Source organism: Muntiacus reevesi, chromosome 2, assembly GCF_963930625.1.
Source record: "Muntiacus reevesi chromosome 2, mMunRee1.1, whole genome shotgun sequence".
Classification (NCBI taxonomy): domain Eukaryota; kingdom Metazoa; phylum Chordata; class Mammalia; order Artiodactyla; family Cervidae; genus Muntiacus; species Muntiacus reevesi.
Window position 1 is genome coordinate 270,548,116 of NC_089250.1, and position 18,701 is coordinate 270,566,816.

General features: G+C 42.0%; 1 protein-coding gene and 2 pseudogenes across 1 annotated transcript; 1 reads left to right on the top strand and 2 right to left on the bottom strand.

The window, feature by feature from the left end:
• LOC136157574 (zinc finger protein 678-like) overlaps positions 1-18,701 on the top strand; it is a 322,340-nt pseudogene that overhangs the window by 108,001 nt on the left and 195,638 nt on the right.
• LOC136157581 (zinc finger protein 724-like) overlaps positions 1-18,701 on the bottom strand; it is a 322,253-nt pseudogene that overhangs the window by 106,856 nt on the left and 196,696 nt on the right.
• Positions 8,603-8,853, bottom strand: LOC136158893 (small ribosomal subunit protein uS14-like). Its single transcript, XM_065920737.1, has one exon. It carries the CDS (start codon positions 8,822-8,824, stop codon positions 8,654-8,656), a length of 171 nt encoding a protein of 56 aa, XP_065776809.1. The 5' UTR covers positions 8,825-8,853; the 3' UTR covers positions 8,603-8,653.

Consider the following 18,701-nt stretch of genomic DNA (forward strand, 5'->3'; position numbering starts at 1 on the left):
AAAAACTAGCTCTCTGAACTTGCTGTTTTCATCTTGGGTCACATAAGGAAGTCTTCGCACAGTCACATGGCATATGTACTTTGTATTTCAGGGATGGCTGACATTCCAGGGTCTGGCCATAGACTTCATTCAAGAGTAATAAAGTCAGTTCCAAAAAAAAAAAAAAAAGAAAAAAAAAGAAAAAAAATATAAAAAAAGAGAGTCAGTTCCTAGGTAGGTTGATAAGAAGTCTGGGGGTCCCCAAGGAGAGAGGGGTCTGGAATACTCAAGGAGGAGGAAAGGACAAACTTTTCTGTCTACATTCCTTAGTCTTCGTCAATTACATAACTCAGTTTAAACTCTACTAGGGATTATACAACAACAATGTATCCCGCTTGAGGACAGTTTCTCTTTCCTGCAAAACCTTCTGGCTCACCCTGTTATCTGAAAATGTAAATTATGGGAGTGGGTCTAGTAAGATCTTTACAGCCTCCAGACATTCTTTTGATTAATTGTGATGACTAATTAAAATGTATATAACTCCTTTGCCAACACTAGCGAGCGGGCACTCTTTCTGCCCCCTTCTGATGTCTATTTCAGAAGCTTTCTCTACCTCTCTTATACTTTAATAAAAGGCTATTACACAAAAGCTCTGAGTGATCAAGCCTCATCTCTGGCCCCGGATAGAATTCTTCTTCGCAGGCCAAGAATCCAGGTGTCTTCTGTGTTTCAGCAACAACCTTTCAAGAGGAGCGGGAATGCCTGGACCTTGGTCAGTGGATATTGTCCAGGGATGTGATGTTACAGAACTACTGGAACCTGGCCTGCTTGGGTGAGGATAGCTTTCTTCCAGAATCCCTTATCTACCCTCAGGGTTTGGGTTCCTTCACTTGTAGAATGTCTCCTGGAGTCTCCTGCATCCTACGATCTCTGCTATTGAGGAATAAATGGGAGTTTGTGAGTACAGACAGAAAGCTTCATGATGATTCACATGATTCTAACCTTCTTCTTTCTTGAGTTCTCTACTTCCTTCGCTCTAGACTAGCGGTCACTCTCTAACTTTACTTGTATAAAGTCATGCTGCCCTCCTCATAAAGACAGAGGTCCACCCTTATTTTTGGCTGAGTGTAATTCTGATAGAGATCTCAGGATCTGGGTTTTAACTATTGCCTACTACAGTAAAGATGCTTTCTATAAAGCTTTTTGGGAAGTCACATTCTAGACTCTTTACACATTCTCCAAAGCCTTCCTCTCTCACGAGACCGCAATGTTGCTCAGTTGCTCAGTCGTGTCCGACTCTTTGTGACCCCATGGGCTGCAGCACGTCAGGCCTCCCTGTCCATCACCAACTCCCAGAGTTTGCTCAAACTCATGTCCATTGAGTTGATGATATGTCACCCCCTTCTCCTCCTGCCCTCAATCTTTGCAAGCATCAGGGTCTTTTCCAATGAGTTGGCTCTTAGCATCAGGTGGCCAAAGTACTGGAGTTTCAGTTTCAGCATCAGTCCTTACAATGAATATTCAGCAAACGATTTCCTTTAGGATGAACTGGTTTCATCTCCTGGCTGTCCAAGGGACTCCCAAGAGTCTTCTCCAACACCACAGTTCAAAAGCATCAATTCTTCTGCACTCAGCCTTCTTTATGGTCCAAATCTCACATCCATACATGACTACTGGAAAAACCATAGCTTTGGCTAGACAGGCCTTTGTTGACAAAGTGATGTCTCTGAGTTTTAACATGCTCTCTAGGTTTGTCACAGCTTTTCTTCTAAGGAGCAAGCATCTTTGAATTTCATGGCTGCAGTCACCCAGTTCAGTGATTCTGGAGTCCAAGGAAATAAAGTCTCTCACTGTTACCATTGTTTCCCCTTTTCTTTGCCATGAAGAGATGGGACTGGATGCCATGATCTTAGTTTTTTGAATTTTGAGTATTATGCCAGCTTTTTCACTCTCCTCTTTCACATTCATCAAGAGGCTCTTTAGTTCTTCTTTGCTTTCTGCCTTAAGGGTGGTGTCATCTGCATATCTGAGGTTATTGATATTTTCCTGGCAATCTTGATTCCAGCTTGAGCCTCATCCAACCCATCATTTTGCATAATGTTATCTGCATATAAGTTAAATAAGCAGGTGACAATATACAGCCTTGATGTACTCCTTTCCCAATTTGGAACCAGTTCATTGTTCCATGTTCAGTTCTAACTGTTTCTTCTTGACATGCATACAGGTTTCTCAGGAAGCAGATCAGGTGGTCTGGTATTCCCAGCTCTTTCAGAATTTTCCACAGTTTGTTGTGATCCACACAAAGCTATTAGCATAATCAATGAAGCAAAAGTAAATGTTTTCTGGAATTCTTTTGCTTTTTCTATGATCCAACGGATGTTGGCAATTTCATCACTCACTCATCTGCCTTTTCTAAATCCAGCTTGTACATCCGGACATTCTCAGTTCACATACTGTTGAAGCCTAGCTTGTAGGATTTTGAGCATTACCTTGCTGGCAAGTAAAATGAGTGCAATTGTGCAGAAATATGAACATTCTTTGGCATTGATCTTCTTTGGGATTGGAATGAAAACTGATCTTTTCCAACCTGTAGACACTGCTGTGCTTTCCAAATTTGCTGGCATATTGCGTGCAGCACTGTCACATCATCATCTTTTAGGATTTGAAATAGCTCGGCTGGAATTTCATCATCTCCAATAGCTCTGTTTATAGTGATGCTTCCTAAGACCCACTTGACTTCTCACTCTAGGATTTCTGACTCTAAGTGAGTGATTACACCATCGGGCTTATCTGATGTGACAAGATCTTTTTAGTCTAGTTCATCTGTGTTTTTTCACCACCTCTCCTTAATAGTCATGTCCAATTCTTTGTGACCCCATGGACTATACAGTCTGTCGAATTCTCGAGGCCAGAATACTGGAGTGGGTAGCCTTTCCTTCTCCAGGGAACCTTCCCAACCCAGGGATTGAACCTAGGTCTCCCACATTACAGGAGGATTCTTTACCCGCTGAGCCACAGGGGAAGCCCAGTATAGTTCATCTCTGTATCCTCGCCACTTCTCCTCATTATCTTCTGCTTCTGTTAGGTCCATACTGTTTCTGTCCTTTATTGTGCCCATCTTTGCATGAAGTGTTCCCTTGATATCTCTCTTTCTCTTTTTTTATTTTTCGGTTAATTTTTATTTTCTATTGGAGTAGAGTTGATTTCTGTTGTGTTTGTTTTAGGTTTACAAGAACGTGATTCAGTTATACACAGATGTATATCTCTTCTGTTCTTTTTTGGAGTCTTTCCCCATATAGATTCTTCCAGTGTATCCGGCGACTTCCCTGTGCTATGTGGTAGGTCCTCTGGCATTATCTATCTGATAAAAAGTACTGTATTTTTGTTAATCGCCATCTCTAAATATCTCCCTGCCACTACATTTTTTTTTAAAGTTGTAAGTTGGGTTTCTATGTCTGTGAGTGTGTTTCTGTTTATAGTTAATTTGTATAAATGTATAGATGCCCCCTCTAAGTGATATTTCTTCTTTCATCTCTGACTTCACTGAGTATGATAAATTCTCAGCCCATTCATGTTCCTGAAAATGTCATTCATTCATTCTTTTGGAGTGTATTCCAGTGTTTAGATGGACATGAGACTCTTCATTTCTCTATAGATGGAACTTTGGTTGATGCTCTGTCTTAGATATTGTCTGTAGTGCTGCCCTGAAAACAGAGGTGCAACTATCATTTTAAATCATGATTTTCTCTGGGTGTAAGGTAAGGGGTGGGCTTGCCAGATCGTGTGGCATGTCTATATTTAGTGTCTAAAGAATTTCCACACTCTTTTCCTTGTGGCTGCATCCACTCAATTACACTCCCACCCACAATGTAGGAGGATTCTCCATGACCCTTGCCCTCAGCAACAATTAACCTTTGAAGCCCTTTTGGAAGATGGATTTTCTGCGAAGTGTGATACCTCACTGCAGTTTTCATTAGTGTTTCTCTAAAAGTGATCCTGAGCATCTTTTCATGTGTTTTATGTCCATCTGAATGCCTTCCTTTGAGAAATATCCATTTAGCTCTTTGCTGGTTTTTCTATTGGACTGATAGGGTTTTTGTTTTGTTTTGTTTTGTTTTTTTGCAGCTTTATCATGAGCTGCGTGAGCAGTTTGCATGTTGGAAGATGAATTCATTATTTTAAACATCTGTTGCAAACATTTATTTTCCCATTCTGATGGTTGTCTTTTTCTTTCCTTTACGGTTGCCCTTGCAGTGCAAAAGCTTTTTAGGTGATGAGGTACCTTTTTAAAGTTTTGTTTTAGTTTTAATTATTCTAAACATAGATTCAAAAAGAACGTGTTGTGATTCATGTCAAAGTGTGTTTGCCTATATTTCCCTCAGGAGGATTAGAGTGATCTTCCGTCCATTTAATCTTCAAGCAATTTGGATTTTTTCTTCTGTAAGCAGTTAGGGAGAGAGTAAATTCCTTCCCTTTCCCCTTGTTTAAGGAAGCTCCTCCCTGTCCTCCACCCTGACTGCTAACAGCTCACTGCCAGCATCAGTGCAGGAGCGTTCCGTGTCTCCCCGTCCTCTCTGCCATTTTGTTCGTAAACGTTAAGACATAGGCCATTCTGAACTGTGTGAGGTGATACGTTCTTGTAGTTTTGATTTTAATTTCTTTAATAACTAGTGATGTGAGCATCTTTTCCTGTGCTTTATAGCCACCTGGATGTCTTCTGGGGAGAAATATCCGTTTAGATCTTTGCCCTTTTCTGCTTTTTCTATTGAATAGCATGGGTTGTTTACATGTTCTGGGGATGAATTCTTTATTTTCACCTTGACTGTAACTTTTTTTTTTTCCTGAGGGCTATTTTGTTTTTCCTTTAGGGCTTCCCTCCTTTTGATCTCTGGTTCCTCTGCTTCTTCTAAATACAACCTGAACATCTGGAAGTTCTCGATTCATATACTGTTAAAGCCTCACTTGGAGAATTTTGAGCATTACTTTACTGGTCTGTGAAAGAAAGTGAAAGTGAAGTCGCTCAGTTGTGTCCAACTCTTTGGGACCCCGCGGACTGTAGCCTACCAGGCTCCTGCCCATGGATTTCTCCAGCAAGAATACTGGAGTGGGTTGCCATTTCCTCCTCCAGGGGATCTTCCCTACCCAGGGGTCGAACCCAGGTCTCCCGCATTGCAGGCAGACACTTTAACCTCTGAGCCACCAGGGAAGCCCAGTGTGCTGTAGCCTGAGCATTCTTTGGCATTGGCTGTCTTTCAGATTGGAATGAAAACTGACCTCTGCCAGTCCTGTGGCCACTGCTGAGTTTTCCAAATTTCCCTGCATAGTGAGTGCAGGACTTTAACAGCATCATCTTTTAGGATTTGAAATAGCTCAGCTGGAATTCCATCACCTCCACTAGTTTGTTCATAGTGATGCTTCTTAAGGCCCACTTGACTTCGCGTTCCAGGACGTCTGGCTCTAGGTGAGTGATCACACCATCGTGGTTATCTTGGTCATTAAGATCTTTCTTGTACAGTTCTTCTGTGTATTCTTGCCACCTCCTCTTAACAGCTTCTGCATCTGTTAGATCCATACCATTTCTGTCCTTCATTGTGCCCATTTCTGCATGAAATATTCTTTTAGTATCTCTAATTGTCTTGAAGCGATTTCTAGTGTTTCCCATTCGATTGTTTTCCTTTTTTCTTTGAACTGATCACTGAGGAAGGCTTTCTTATCTCTCCTTGCTATTCTTTGGAACTCTGCATCCAAATGGGTATATCTTTCTGTTTCTTCTTTTACATTTTTGACTTGCAGTTTTGATTTACATTTCTATAACATTTCACACAGTTGAAAACTTTTCATGTGACACTTTTAATAACAGTGTGAGTAAAACTGAGCTTTGGAGATCGGCCTCGTGATCTGTTGCCCTGACTTGCCTCTTTTTCCCCGACGCACCTAGGACGTTTCTTCAGGCAGGAGTTTCTTCCTTACAGCCCCTGAGTCCTGGTGAATGCGAAGTGCCCTCAGCCCAGGATTTTCCGTTGCTGTACCAAAAGAGGCCACGAGGCGGCAGCATTTCCTCATGCGTCACAATTATCTATTCATTTATTACGGTTAACTTTTATTTTCTATTGAAGTAGAGTTGATTTCTGTTGTGTTTATTTTAGGTTGACAAGAACTTGATTCAGTTATACATAGAGGTACATCTTTTCAATTATTTTTCGGGGTCTTTTCCCATATAGGTTCTTTGAGTATATTCAGTAGACTTCCAGTGCTATTCAGTAGGTCCATATTGATTATCTTTCTGAAAATAAGTAGTGTGTATCTGTAAACGCCAATCTCTTAATGTTTCCCTTCCCCAAACTTTAAAAAAAAATCGTAAACTCGTGTTTCTATATCTGTGATTCTGTCTCAGTTTATGAATTAGTTCACCTAAGGAATTTATAGATTCTCCGTGTATGTGGTCCTTCGCTTTCCCTCTCTGACTGGCTTCACTCAGTTTGGTAAATCTCTCGGTCAATCCATGCTCCTAAAATGACTTGTTTTCATTTGTTTCGATGGCTGAGTTTTAATGGACAAGATCCTGGTTATTTCTCTATTGAAGGACAGTTTCATTTATGCTCTGTCTTGGAGATTGTCAGTATTGCTGCCCTGAAAATACAGGTGCAACCATGATTTTCAGTTTTGATTTTCTCCGAATCTAAGACCGGGAGTGGGCTTGCCGGATCATGTGTTAAGTCTTCGTGTAGTGTTCTAAGGAATCGCCATACTGTTTTCGTTTGTGGCCGCACCCACTCATTTCCACCCCTGCCCACAGTGTAGGAGGAGTCCCTGTTTTCCCAGCCCTCCGCAGCATTTCATCCTTGGAGATCTTTTGGAGGATGGCTCCTCTGAGGGGTGTGAGTGACACCTGGTTGCAGTTTGATTGGCATTTCTGTAAGAGTGGTCCTGAGCATCTTTTCATGTGCTTTATGGACATCTGGATGCCTTCTTTGGAAAAACGTCCGTTTAGATTTTTGCCTGTTTTCCTGCTGGGTTGATTTTTTTTTTTTATCTTGACTGTGTCAGCAGTTTGCATCTTTGGAGATGAATTCCTTGTTTTTTACTTCGGTTGCAAACATTTATTTTCCCATCCTGAGGGTTGTCTTTTTCTTTCCTCTAGGATTGCCTTTTCTGTGCAAAACGTTTTTAGGTTAATGAGGTGCCTTTTTTTTTTTTAGTTTAGTTTTATTTTGAATAATTCTGAGTGTAGATCCAAAAAGAACTTGCTGTGATTTATGTCAAAGTGTGTTCTGCATATATTTTCCTCAAGAGATTTAGAGGAATCGTCCCTACAGAAAACTCTTGAATCGATTTGAAGTTCCTAACCGTAAGCGGTTAGGTAGAGGTGTAAATTCCTTCAGTTTTCACAATTTGAAGGAACCTCCACCCCGTCCTCGATCGTGGCTGTTAACAACTTCCAGTCCCAGCCTCAGCGTAGGAGGCCCCCCTTTCTCCACAACCTCTCCAGCCGTTATCGTTTTGAAGGCTTTTTGACAAAGGCCGCTCTGATCATTATGAGCTGATATCTCCTTGCATTTTTTAAAAATTTATTTACATTTCTGTAATATTTCACGAAGCTGAAAGCTTTTCATGCGATGTTTTTAAAAACAATGTGAGTAAAACTGATCTTTTGAGGTCGGCCTGTGATCTTTGGCCCTGTTCTGAATTTTTCCCCCAGCCCAGCGAGGACATCAGTTGGGGAGAGGCGTCTCCTCCTGCAGCCCTCGGTCCTGTGAGTGTTAAGCGCCGCCTGCAGTTTCCCCGCTGTTGTTACCAAAGGCGGCCACGAGGCGGCAGCACACCTTCATGTCCCGCGGCTTTGTTTTGTTGGCTAAATTAGTATTTATTTTCTCTTGGAGTAGAGTTGATTTCTGTTGTTGTGTTTGTTTCGGGTTTGCAGGAACTTGATTCAGTTACACGGAGAACTGTACCTGTTCTTTTTCTGGTTTGTCCCAGGTCGGTTCTTTCAGGATGTTTGGTGGACATCTCTGTGTTATTCAGGAGGTCCTTTTGGATTATCTATCTGATAATAAGTTGTAAGTATGTTTTAATCCCAACCTCTTAATGTCTCCCTCCTGTACCTGCTTTTTTAAAATAATCATGTTGGTTTTCTAAGTCTGAGAGTCTGTTTCTCTTTATAAATTCTTTCATTCGTATGAATTTATAGATTCCACCTGTAGGTGATATATTTCTTTCCCTTCCTGACTGGCTTCACCCAGTATGACAAATCTCGGTCCATCCATGCTGCCGACAGTGATATTTTTCGCTGTTTCTGACGGCTGAGTGACGCCCGCGTGCAGACGGGTCAGTGGCTTCACTTCTCTATTGATGGACATTTCGGCGACGCTCTTCACTGTGCTGGGCTCAGTCGCTCAGTCGTGTCTGACTCTCTGCGACCCCATGGCCTGTAGCCCGCCAGGCTCTGCTGTTTTGGGGGGATTCTCCAGGCAAGAATACCGGAGGGGGTTGCTATGCCCTCCTCCAGGGGATCTCCCCAACCCAGGGCTCGAATCCAGGTCTCCCGCATTGCAGGCAGATTCTTTTTTTTTTTTTTTTTTTTTGAAGTTTTGAAAACTTTTATTTTACATACAAAGAGCTAGTATTATTTCCGCCTAAAGTTGATATGCTTGATGAGCCATCTAAGGAATTTCAGTTAGTCCAATTTAATGAAGCCGATGTCCTTAGCATACTTGCGGAAACACTGGCGGCACATATTGAGGCCGTATTTCCGGATCAGACCATGCCGGTTTGAGCAGACCCGGCAAGAGCGAGAACCCTGGCCGAATTTTCTCGGATGGCTCCAGTAGAGCTGCTGGTGACCCATGTTGCTTTCTCGGCTGCAACGAGGTAAAAGGCTGCAGGCAGATTCTTTACCAGCTGAGCCACTGGGGAAGCTTTCTTAAATATTGCCAATATTACTGCCTTGAAAATATGGTTGCAAATATCATTTTAAATTATGGTTTTCTCCGGACCTAAGGCAATGGGTGGGCTTGCCCGATCATGCAGTAGCTATGTTTAGTGTGTTTCAGCCATCTTCATACTGCTTTCTTTCATTGATGCCCCCACCCATTTACATCCCCGCCCACAGTGTAGGAAGATTCCTGTTTGCCTCACCTTCCGCATCATTTAATCTTTGTAAATCTTTTGGAAGATGGCCATTCTGAGGGGTGTGCGTTGATGCCACGTTGCAGTTTTGATGGGCGTTTCTCTAACAGTGATGCTGAGCATCTTTCATATACTCTATGGCCATCTGGATGCCATCTGAAGACAAAGGTCTATTTAGATCTTTGGCCTGGTTTTCTATTGATTGTTTTTTATATTGAGCTGAATGAAATGTTTGCATGCTTTTGGAGATGAATAAGTTGCTTTTACAGAGAAGGAAATGGCAACCCACTCCAGTGTTCTTGCCTGGAGAATCCCAGGGACAGAGGAGCCTGGTGGGCTGCCATCTGTGGGGTCGCACAGAGTCCGACACGACTGAAGCAACTTAGCAGCAGCAGCAGCAAGTCGCTTTTAAAATCTATTGTAACCATTTCCCCCAATTTAAGTGTTGTCTTTTTCTTTCATTTAAGAAAGAAATGGTGGTCCTTGCTGTGCAAAAGCTTTTGAGGTTAACGAGGTTGCTTTTGTTGAGGTTTTTGTTCGTTTTCTTTTTGTTGTTGTTGTTATCCTAAGAGCAAAACCAAGAACGTGCTGTGATTTATTTCAAAACCTGTTTTGCCTATATTTTCCTCAAAAAGTTTAGAGTATCCATCCCTCCACTTAGTTCTTTAATTGATTTGGACTTTCTTTTCTGCATGAGGTTAGGGAGAGACGTAGTTTCATTCACTTTTCACTTAAGGAGCCTCCGCGTTGTCCTCTGCTCTGGCTGTTAACAGCTGACATTGCCAGCATCAGGGTAGGAGAATTTCTTTTCCTCCAAAACCTCTCCACCGTTTACTGTTGGTAGAGTTTTTGACACAAGCCATTCTGGCTGGGGTTAGCTCATATTTAGTTATAGTTTTGATTTGAATTTCTCTAAAATTACTTCATGTTGAAAGGTTTCCGTGTGATTTAAAAAAAAAAAAAACAACTGTGATTAAAACCGACCTCTCAAGACTGGCCTCTTGACCATCTGCCCTGTTTTGAATTCTTTTTCCAGGACCTACCCCAGGACATTTGTTGAGAATAGGTGTTTTTACTTAACATCCCTGAAGGACTGGTGAATATGAAATGCACAGGTTTTTCAGTTGTTGTTACCCAAGCAGCCACAAGGCGGCAGCATTTTTCATCCTCCACTTTTTTGGGTAATTTCTTTTTTTTCCCTAATAGAGTTGATTTCTGACGTGTTTGCTGTGGGTGTACAGAAACTTGATTCAGTTATAAATAGATGTACAGCCGTTCTTTTCTGGGATCTTTTCCCATGAAGGTTATCACAGTGCATTCTTTCAACTTCCTGTGCTATTCAGGTGGTTCCTTTAGATTACCTGTTTGCTGTGTAGTAATGTGTGCATGTGAGAGTTGGACTATAAAGAAAGCTGAGCGCCAAAGAATTGGTGCTTTTGAACTGTGGTGTTGGAGAACACGCTTGAGAGTCCCTTGGACTGCAAGGGGATCCAACCAGTCCATCCTAAAGGAGATCAATCCTGGGTGTTCATTAGAAGGACTGATCCTGAAGCTGAAACTCCAATACTTTGGCCACCTGATGTGAAGAGCTGACTCATTTGAAAAGACCCTGATGCTGGGAAAGATTGAAGGCAGGAGGAGAAGGGACCATAGAGGCTGAGATGGTTCGATGGCATCACTGACTCAATGGACATGGGTTTGAGTGGACTCTGGGAGTTGGTGATGGACAGGGAGGCCTGGCGTGCTGCGGTTCATGGGGTTGCAAAGAGTCAGACATGACTGAGCAACTGAACCGAACCGAACTGTACATTTTAATCCCTCTTAGTATATTCCTCCTGCAACTTTAAAAAAAAATAAACCAACAATGAACTGGTTTTTTTTTTTTTTTTTTTAAACTCTGGGTCTGTTTCTATTTGCAAGTTTTTTCATTTGCATGAATTTCTGGCTTCCACCTGTAAGTAATATTTTAGGATGTTTGTCTTTGGTCTCATACCTCAGTGTGATAATCTCTCGGTACATCCATGCTGCTGCCCCTGGTATTTTTATTTTCTGAGTGTATTCCACTGTATAGATGGGCCAGTTAGTCTTCATTTTTCTGTCAATGGATATTTTGGTTAATGCTCTGGCTTGGTTATTATGAACAGTGCTGCCCTGAAAATTGAAATGTACATATTCTTTTGAATTAAGATTTTTTTTTCCAGATGAAAGCAGGAAGTGCTATTGCTGAAAAATGTGTTAACTCTCTATTTCATGTTTTAAGGAACCTCCAAATATTTTCCTTTGTGGCTGCACCCACCCATTTACAGCCCTGCCCACGGTGTAGGAGGGTTCTCTGTTCCCCTCGCCCTCCGCAGCACTTAAGCTTTGAAGATCTTTTGAGGCCGTTCTGAGCCGTGTGCGGTGATGGATCATGGTAGTTTCCATTTGCAGTTCTTTAATAATTACTGATGTTGAGTATCTTTCCATGGGCTTTTTACTTTCTACGGGGGAGTACAGTTAACCTCTGGGAAGTGGCTTCTTGAAAGTCAGCCCTGTTTGAGTTCTGTTCGTGTGACTTACCCCGGAAGATTTCTTTAGGGCTGGTTTAGAGCCCCACAGGACTTGGTAAGAGCGTCAGCACCGGTTTTCAAGGGGCTGTTACAGGGAATGACCACAAGGTGGCAGCATTTCCTCGTGCCCGCTCTGATTACCTGGGCAACCAGACCTTAGGGCAAGTCCGCTTTCTGGGTTGTCAGTGAGAATGCATCCCGGGGATCTTCCCGACCCAGGGGTTGAACCCGCTTCTCTTCTGTCTCCTGCATTGGCTGGTGGATTCTTTACCGCTAGCGCCACCCGGGAAGCCCTAAGGCTTGTGTCTCCTTACTTCTTCCCCCTTACCCTTCATCCCTAAGGCGATCGCAATGATTGCAACACCCCTCTGCAGAGGGAGCTGTCCTCTCAGTGGGGTGACCCTAAGGAAGGAGGCTGGAGGTGGGAACCCCGCCACCAGGAGACACGGGGCCCAGGGCACTTTGCAAGGCTCTTCCAGCCCAGAGACCCCACCATCCTTTGGGGGGGACGAGATTTCGTTCTGCTGCAGGAGGGTCCCCTGGATCTGGAGACTGTGGACTCATACAGAGGGGAACAGGAAGCCCATGTCCATCGAGATGAGGGGCTCATTGGCTGGGATATCCTCCCCAGCGCCCTCAGCCCCAGGACAGTCCCGCCTGGGGACCCAGCCTTCTCAGGCCCGAGGGATGTGACCCAGCCCAGATCCCCAAGGCCTGAGGGGAACAGAACCAGCAGTTCTTTTGTCTTTCTTTCTTTCCTATTCTTTTTTTTTTTTTAAATATTATTTTATTAGTTGGAGGCCAATCACTTTACAACATTTCAGTGGGTTTTGTCATACATTGACATGAATCAGCCATGGAGTTACATGTATTCCCCATCCCGATCCCCCCTCCCACCTCCCTCTCCACCCGATTCCTCTGGGTCCTCCCAGTGCACCAGGCCCGAGCACTTGTCTCATGCATCCCACCTGGGCTGGTGATCTGTTTCACCATATATAATATACATGCTGTTTTTTCAAAACATCCCACCCTCACCTTCTCCCACAGAGTTCAAAAGTCTGTTCTGTACTTCTGTGTCTCTTTTTCTCTTTTGCATATAGGGTTATCATTACCATCTTTCTAAATTCCATATGTATGTGTTAGTATGCTGTACTGTTCTTTATCTTTCTGGCTTACTTCACTCTGTATAATGGGCTCCAGTTTCATCCATCTCATCAGAACTGATTCAAATGAATTCTTTTCAATGGCTGAGTAACATTCCATGGTGTATATGTACCACAGCTTCCTTATCCATTCGTTTGCTGATGGGCATCTAGGTTGGTTCCATGTCCTGGCTATTATAAACAGTGCTGCGATGAACATTGGGGTGCACGTGTCTCTTTCAGATCTGGTTTCCTCAGTGTGTATGCCCAGAAGTGGGATTGCTGGGTCATATGGCAGTTCTATTTCCAGTTTTTTAAGAAATCTCCACACAGTTTTCCATAGTGGCTGTACTAGTTTGCATTCCCACCAACAGTGTAAGAGGGTTCCCTTTTCTCCACACCCTCTCCAGCATTTATTTCTTGTAGACTTTTGGATAGCAGCCATCCTGACTGGCATGTAATGGTACCTCATTGTGGTTTTGATTTGCATTTCTCTAATAATGAGTGATGTTGAGCATCTTTTCATGTGTTTGTTAGCCATCTGTACATCTTCTTTGGAGAAATGTCTGTTTAGTTCTTTGGCCCATTTTTTTTTATTGGGTCATTTATTTTTCTGGAATTGAACTGCAGGAGTTGCTTGTATATTTTCGAGATTAATCCTTTTTCTGTTGCTTCATTTGCTATTGTTTTCTCCCAATCTGAGGGCTGTCTTTTCACCTTACTTATAGTTTCCTTTGTTGTGCAAAAGCTTTTAAGTTTCATTAGGTCCCATTTGTTTATTTTTGCTTTTATTTCCAATATTCTGGGAGGTGGGTCATGGAGGATCTTGCTGTGATTTATGTCGGAGAGTGTTTTACCTATGTTCTCCTTTAGGACTTTTATAGTTTCTGGTCTTACATTTAGATCTTTAATCCATTTTGAGGTTATTTTTGTGTATGGTGTTAGAAAGTGTTCTAGATTCATTCTTTTACAAGTGGTTGACCAGTTTTCCCAGGACCACTTGTTAAAGAGGTTGTCTTTTTTCCATTGTATATCCTTGCCTCCTTTGTCAAAGATAAGGTGTCCATAGGTTTGTGGATTTATCTCTGGGCTTTCTATTCTGTTCCATTAATCTATATTTCTGTCATTGTGCCAGTACCATACTGTCTTGATGACTGTGGCTTTGTAATAGAATCTGAAATCAGGCAGGTTGATTCCTTCAGTTCCATTCTTCTTTCTCAAGATTACTTTGGCTATTCGAGGTTTTTTGTATTTCCATACAAATTATGAAATTGTTTGTTCTAGTTCTGTGAAAAATACCGTTGGTAGCTTGATAGGGATTGCACTGAATCTATAGATTGCTTTGGGTAGAATAGCCATTTTGACAATATTGATTCTTCCAATCAATGAACATGGTATGTTTCTCCATCTGGTTGTGTCCTCTTTGATTTCTTTCATCAGTATTTTATAGTTTTCTATGTATAGGTCTTTTGTTTCTTTAGGTAGATATGCTCCTAAGTATTTCATTCTTTTTGTTGCAGTGGTGAATGGTATTGTTTCCTTAATTTCTCTTTCTGCTTTTTCATTGTTAGTATGTAGGAATGCAAGGGATTTCTGTGTGTTAATTTTATATCCTGCAACTTTGCTATATTCATTGATTAGCTCTAGTAATTTTCTGGAAGAGTCTTTAGGGTTTTCTATGTAGAGGATCATGTCATCTGCAAACAGTGAGAGTTTCACTTCTTCTTTTCCTATCTGGATTCCTTTTGCTTCTTTTTCTGCTCTGATTGCTGTGGCCAAAACTTCCAAAACTATGTTGAATAGTAGTGGTGAGAGTGGACACCTTGTCTTGTTCCTGATTTTAGGGGGAATGTTTTCAAATTTTCACCATTGAGGGTGATGCTTGCTGTGGGTTTGTCATATATAGCTTTTATTATGTTGAGGTATGTTCCTTCTATGCCTGCTTTCTGGAGAGTTTTAATCATAAATGAGTCTTGAATTTTGTCAAAGGCTTTCTCTGCATCTATTGAGATAATCATATGGTTTTTATCTTTCAATTTGTTAATGTGGTGTATTACATTGACTGATTTGCGGATATTAAAGAATCCTTGCATTCCTGGGATAAAGCCCACTTGGTCATGGTGTATGATTTTTTAAATATGTTGTTGGATTCTGTTTGCTAGAATTTTGTTAAGGATTTTTGCATCTATGTTCATCAGTGATATTGGCCTGTAGTTTTCTTTTTTTGTGGCATCTTTGTCTGGTTTTGGAATTAGGGTGATGGTGGCCTCATAGAATGAGTTTGGAAGTTTACCTTCTTCTGCAACTTAGTAAGATAGGTGTTAGCTGTTCTCTAAATTTTTGGTAGAATTCAGCTGTGAAGCCATCTGGTCCTGGGCTTTTGTTTGCTGGAAGATTTCTGATTACAGTTTCAATTTCCTTGCTTGTGATGGTTCTGTTAAGATCTTCTATTTCTTCCTGGTTCAGTTCTGGAAAGTTATACTTTTCTAAGAATTTGTCCATTTCATCGAAGTTGCATATTGACTATACTTAAAACAGGTTCTCAAATTCTTACTTATGATCCTACTAATACTGCTAGCTATATTATTTGCCTTTCTGCCTGCTTTGCACAATTGTTTCTTCCATTATTGAATGTGTGACTGAGCGGCTGAGAAAATGATGATATGAGATCAGTGAGGGTGATGGTGAAACTCTAGATGTGGGAAGAAGCAACAAGAGGGAACGTTTTCATGGACCATAGAGGCGGGTGAGACAGGCGATCCAGGGTCTATTGGCTCCTGTTTCTTGGGTTAGTGGCCTGTCAGCAGAATCTTTGCCAGACCTAGGAATGAGCATTTCTAGCACCATGGGAGAAAATGGACGTGATATGCCCCCAAAACCATGGTCAAATCGCCAGGAAGGGGCCATGCCAACTGAAAACCAGCACTTGCCGTCTGCCTCTGCTAGGATTAGATCTGGACCTGCTGCAGCATCGGCCCTGCAACACGCCCTGAAAGGCATTGAGGGGGGAGATCAGGAACGAGGCATCTGTGCTCTGGGAAAAGCTGGCAGAACAGGCCTTCAGATAGTTAGATACTCTCAGGCAAAGATTTTCATGAGCCCAGATTTTGTCTTTTCTCATACCTAGAGGAGCATTAAAGTCAGTAACAATGACAACTGCTCTGATTAATATGTGAATCAATATGTGAATCAAAGGTTAGAACCTACTTAGATAAAACTAGACAACTGGCTACCAAGATACGGGTCTCCTTGAAGTGCCAGGTCTACACTGGGATTCCAGCTTCTTCAACTGGGGAAAAATTGTGATTGATTTTTTTATATGAATGTTCAGGTTTTCACTCCTCCAACTACTTGAAACTGAGTCTGTCACACCTACATCAGTCACTCTGGGCTAATACAAAGACATCAAAGCATGTGAGACCACAGCAGAAGGCTCCATTCCTTTGGAGAGGGTAGCACCAGTGTGACTCTAGCTGAACCAGGATCAAAATTGCTAAAAAATGTAACCTGGTTCTTACTCCTGCTATAGCTCCTGCTCACAATAATTTGTGATAATTAATCACAGATCTTTGGCCCCTGGCTTTTTAAATCCAATTGTTATGTTTGTCTCTTTCAGATTACGATGGTTTCACATCAAGATAATGGTTTCACATCAAGATAATGGTTCCAGCTACTCCTCGGAACAGACTCTGTGTGTTGGGGGACATTATGGGAGGTCCCGCCCGTGACAAGGTCACGAAGAAAATACCAGGCAGGCAATGCTGTCCGGGACCCCATCCATGACGAGATCATGAGGATAATACCTGACAGGCAAGGCCGTCTAGGATAAGGGACCCTCCAGGTTGGCCTCGGCCTCTACCATACCCAATATCCTCCCCCCTTTTCTGCTGTTGTTCTTATTTGCCCTGCTGCAGATTCTTGTGTTGCCTGCTGAGAGCTCTCCTGCTCCTCTTTCACTGAATAAAGACCAACTTAAAAGCTAATTAATAAATCTCCTGGATGCTGGTACCCTGTGAAGGGGCCAGGGATGAAGGAAACGATTCAATTCAAACCCTTTTGCTGGCATTCTAGCTTGTTTGATAAATATGTGCTCTCATTGCACAAAATACTCATGATTGTTCTAAACATCCTAAGCAGAGTATGCTAACAAAAGAAACTATTAAGCATAGGTCCCTCCGCGGGGTGCAAAAAGCCCCACAAGTACTATAGCCACATATATGCCTAACAGAAAATAGTTTAGATAGAGATTAGCTGGTGGCTTCTTGCAGGTAATTAACTTTTGGACTAAGAGCCTGTTTTGTGCCATATCTGCTGTTTTTGCAATCCTTTGCTTTTCTGTTTTGTGAAAATGTAATCCTATCTAGTTCCCTTGGAGTTGACACCTAATAGAAAGAAAACAGATTAACCACAAAAAGGACAGGGTTGGCTACTGAAGTTGCTTAAAGTTGCACCAGTTGCAAGCCACAAATTGTCAACAGGCCTGAAAGCCAAAAGATATGATACATAGAGATTAACCATAAAAAAGGCCCTAATAGGCACAGAGCCCTTTGGGGGGTGAGGAAGCCCTATTAGAGAATACAAAGCATATTGTTTTAAAAGTGGTTATTGGATCAACATTTGATTCATGTTAATGTGCTGAGGTTGTGCAGTGGAAACCATTGTTAATACAGTTGGAGATCTAGAAAAATAAGAGTTTAGCCCTAGTGTAAAAACAATAAGATATTTGTTAATTTTAACCAAGAGTGCTAAACAGGGGCTGCCTCACCAGAGCCGCAGAGTCTTTGTGTGTTAAACTTTTTAGATAAATTTAGCTGAGAACTTCTGCAAAAAGACTGACTTGTATGTTAACAGGATTTTATTTCTATTATGTTACAACCTGCTGTATCATGAGACTGCCACTTTTCTGTTTTCTGCTAAGCTCTAGGTCAGAAGATAATGTACAAAAAAATCTATGGGAAAATACTCTCATAAACAAAAATATACAGAGCACACCTGGTTTTGTGAAGGACAAGCTGATATAATGTTAAACTAAGTCTGTGTGCTTATCTGCCCCTTAGAAATGTACCAACTTAGGGTATAAAGGCGATGGTGAAAAATAAAGCAACTGCCAGACTCTGCCGCATATCCTGGTCTGGTCTCTCTCTCTCTCTCTCTCTCTCTCTCTCTCTCTCTCCTTCGCAGACTTGGCCCCATCAAGGCCGATTCTATGTGTCTCTCTCTTGCCGATGCTGTTCATCCTGAGGGTTCCCCTGGATCCTGCTGGGGCTGGACCCTGGCAGTAATGGCTGAAAAATGGAACCTGCTGAAATGCCCATCAACAGTAAGACAGGTGACAGACAACAAGATCCTACTGTGTAGCACAGGGAACTGTATCCAGTGTCCTGGGGTGAATCATTATGGGAAAGAATATAAAAAAGAATGTACAGAGATGTATATCTGAGCCACTTTACCGTACCAGAAATGATCACAACATTGTAAATCAATTGGATTTCCAAAAAGAAAAAACATTAAGATAGGTGACAACAAGGTCATGTTGTATAGAACAGGGAACCATATTCAGTTTCTTGTAATAACCCACAGTGGAAAAGAATATGAAAAATAATATGAAAAAGAATGCTGTCCTTCTTTAGCTGCTCAGTCGTGTCTGACTCTTTTGTGACCCTATGGACTGTAGCACGCCAAGCTCCTCTGTCCATGGGGATTCTCCAGGCAAGAATACTGGAGTGGGTTGCCATTTCCTTTTCCAGGGGATCTTCCTGACCCAGGGATCGAGCCCAGGTCTCCTGCATTGTCGGGCAGATTCTTTACCACTGAGCCCAGGGAAGACATTAAAAAGAATATATGGCTGAATCACTGCTGTGCAGAAACAGACTCAGATATGGAGACCAGATCTGTGGTTTTCAAG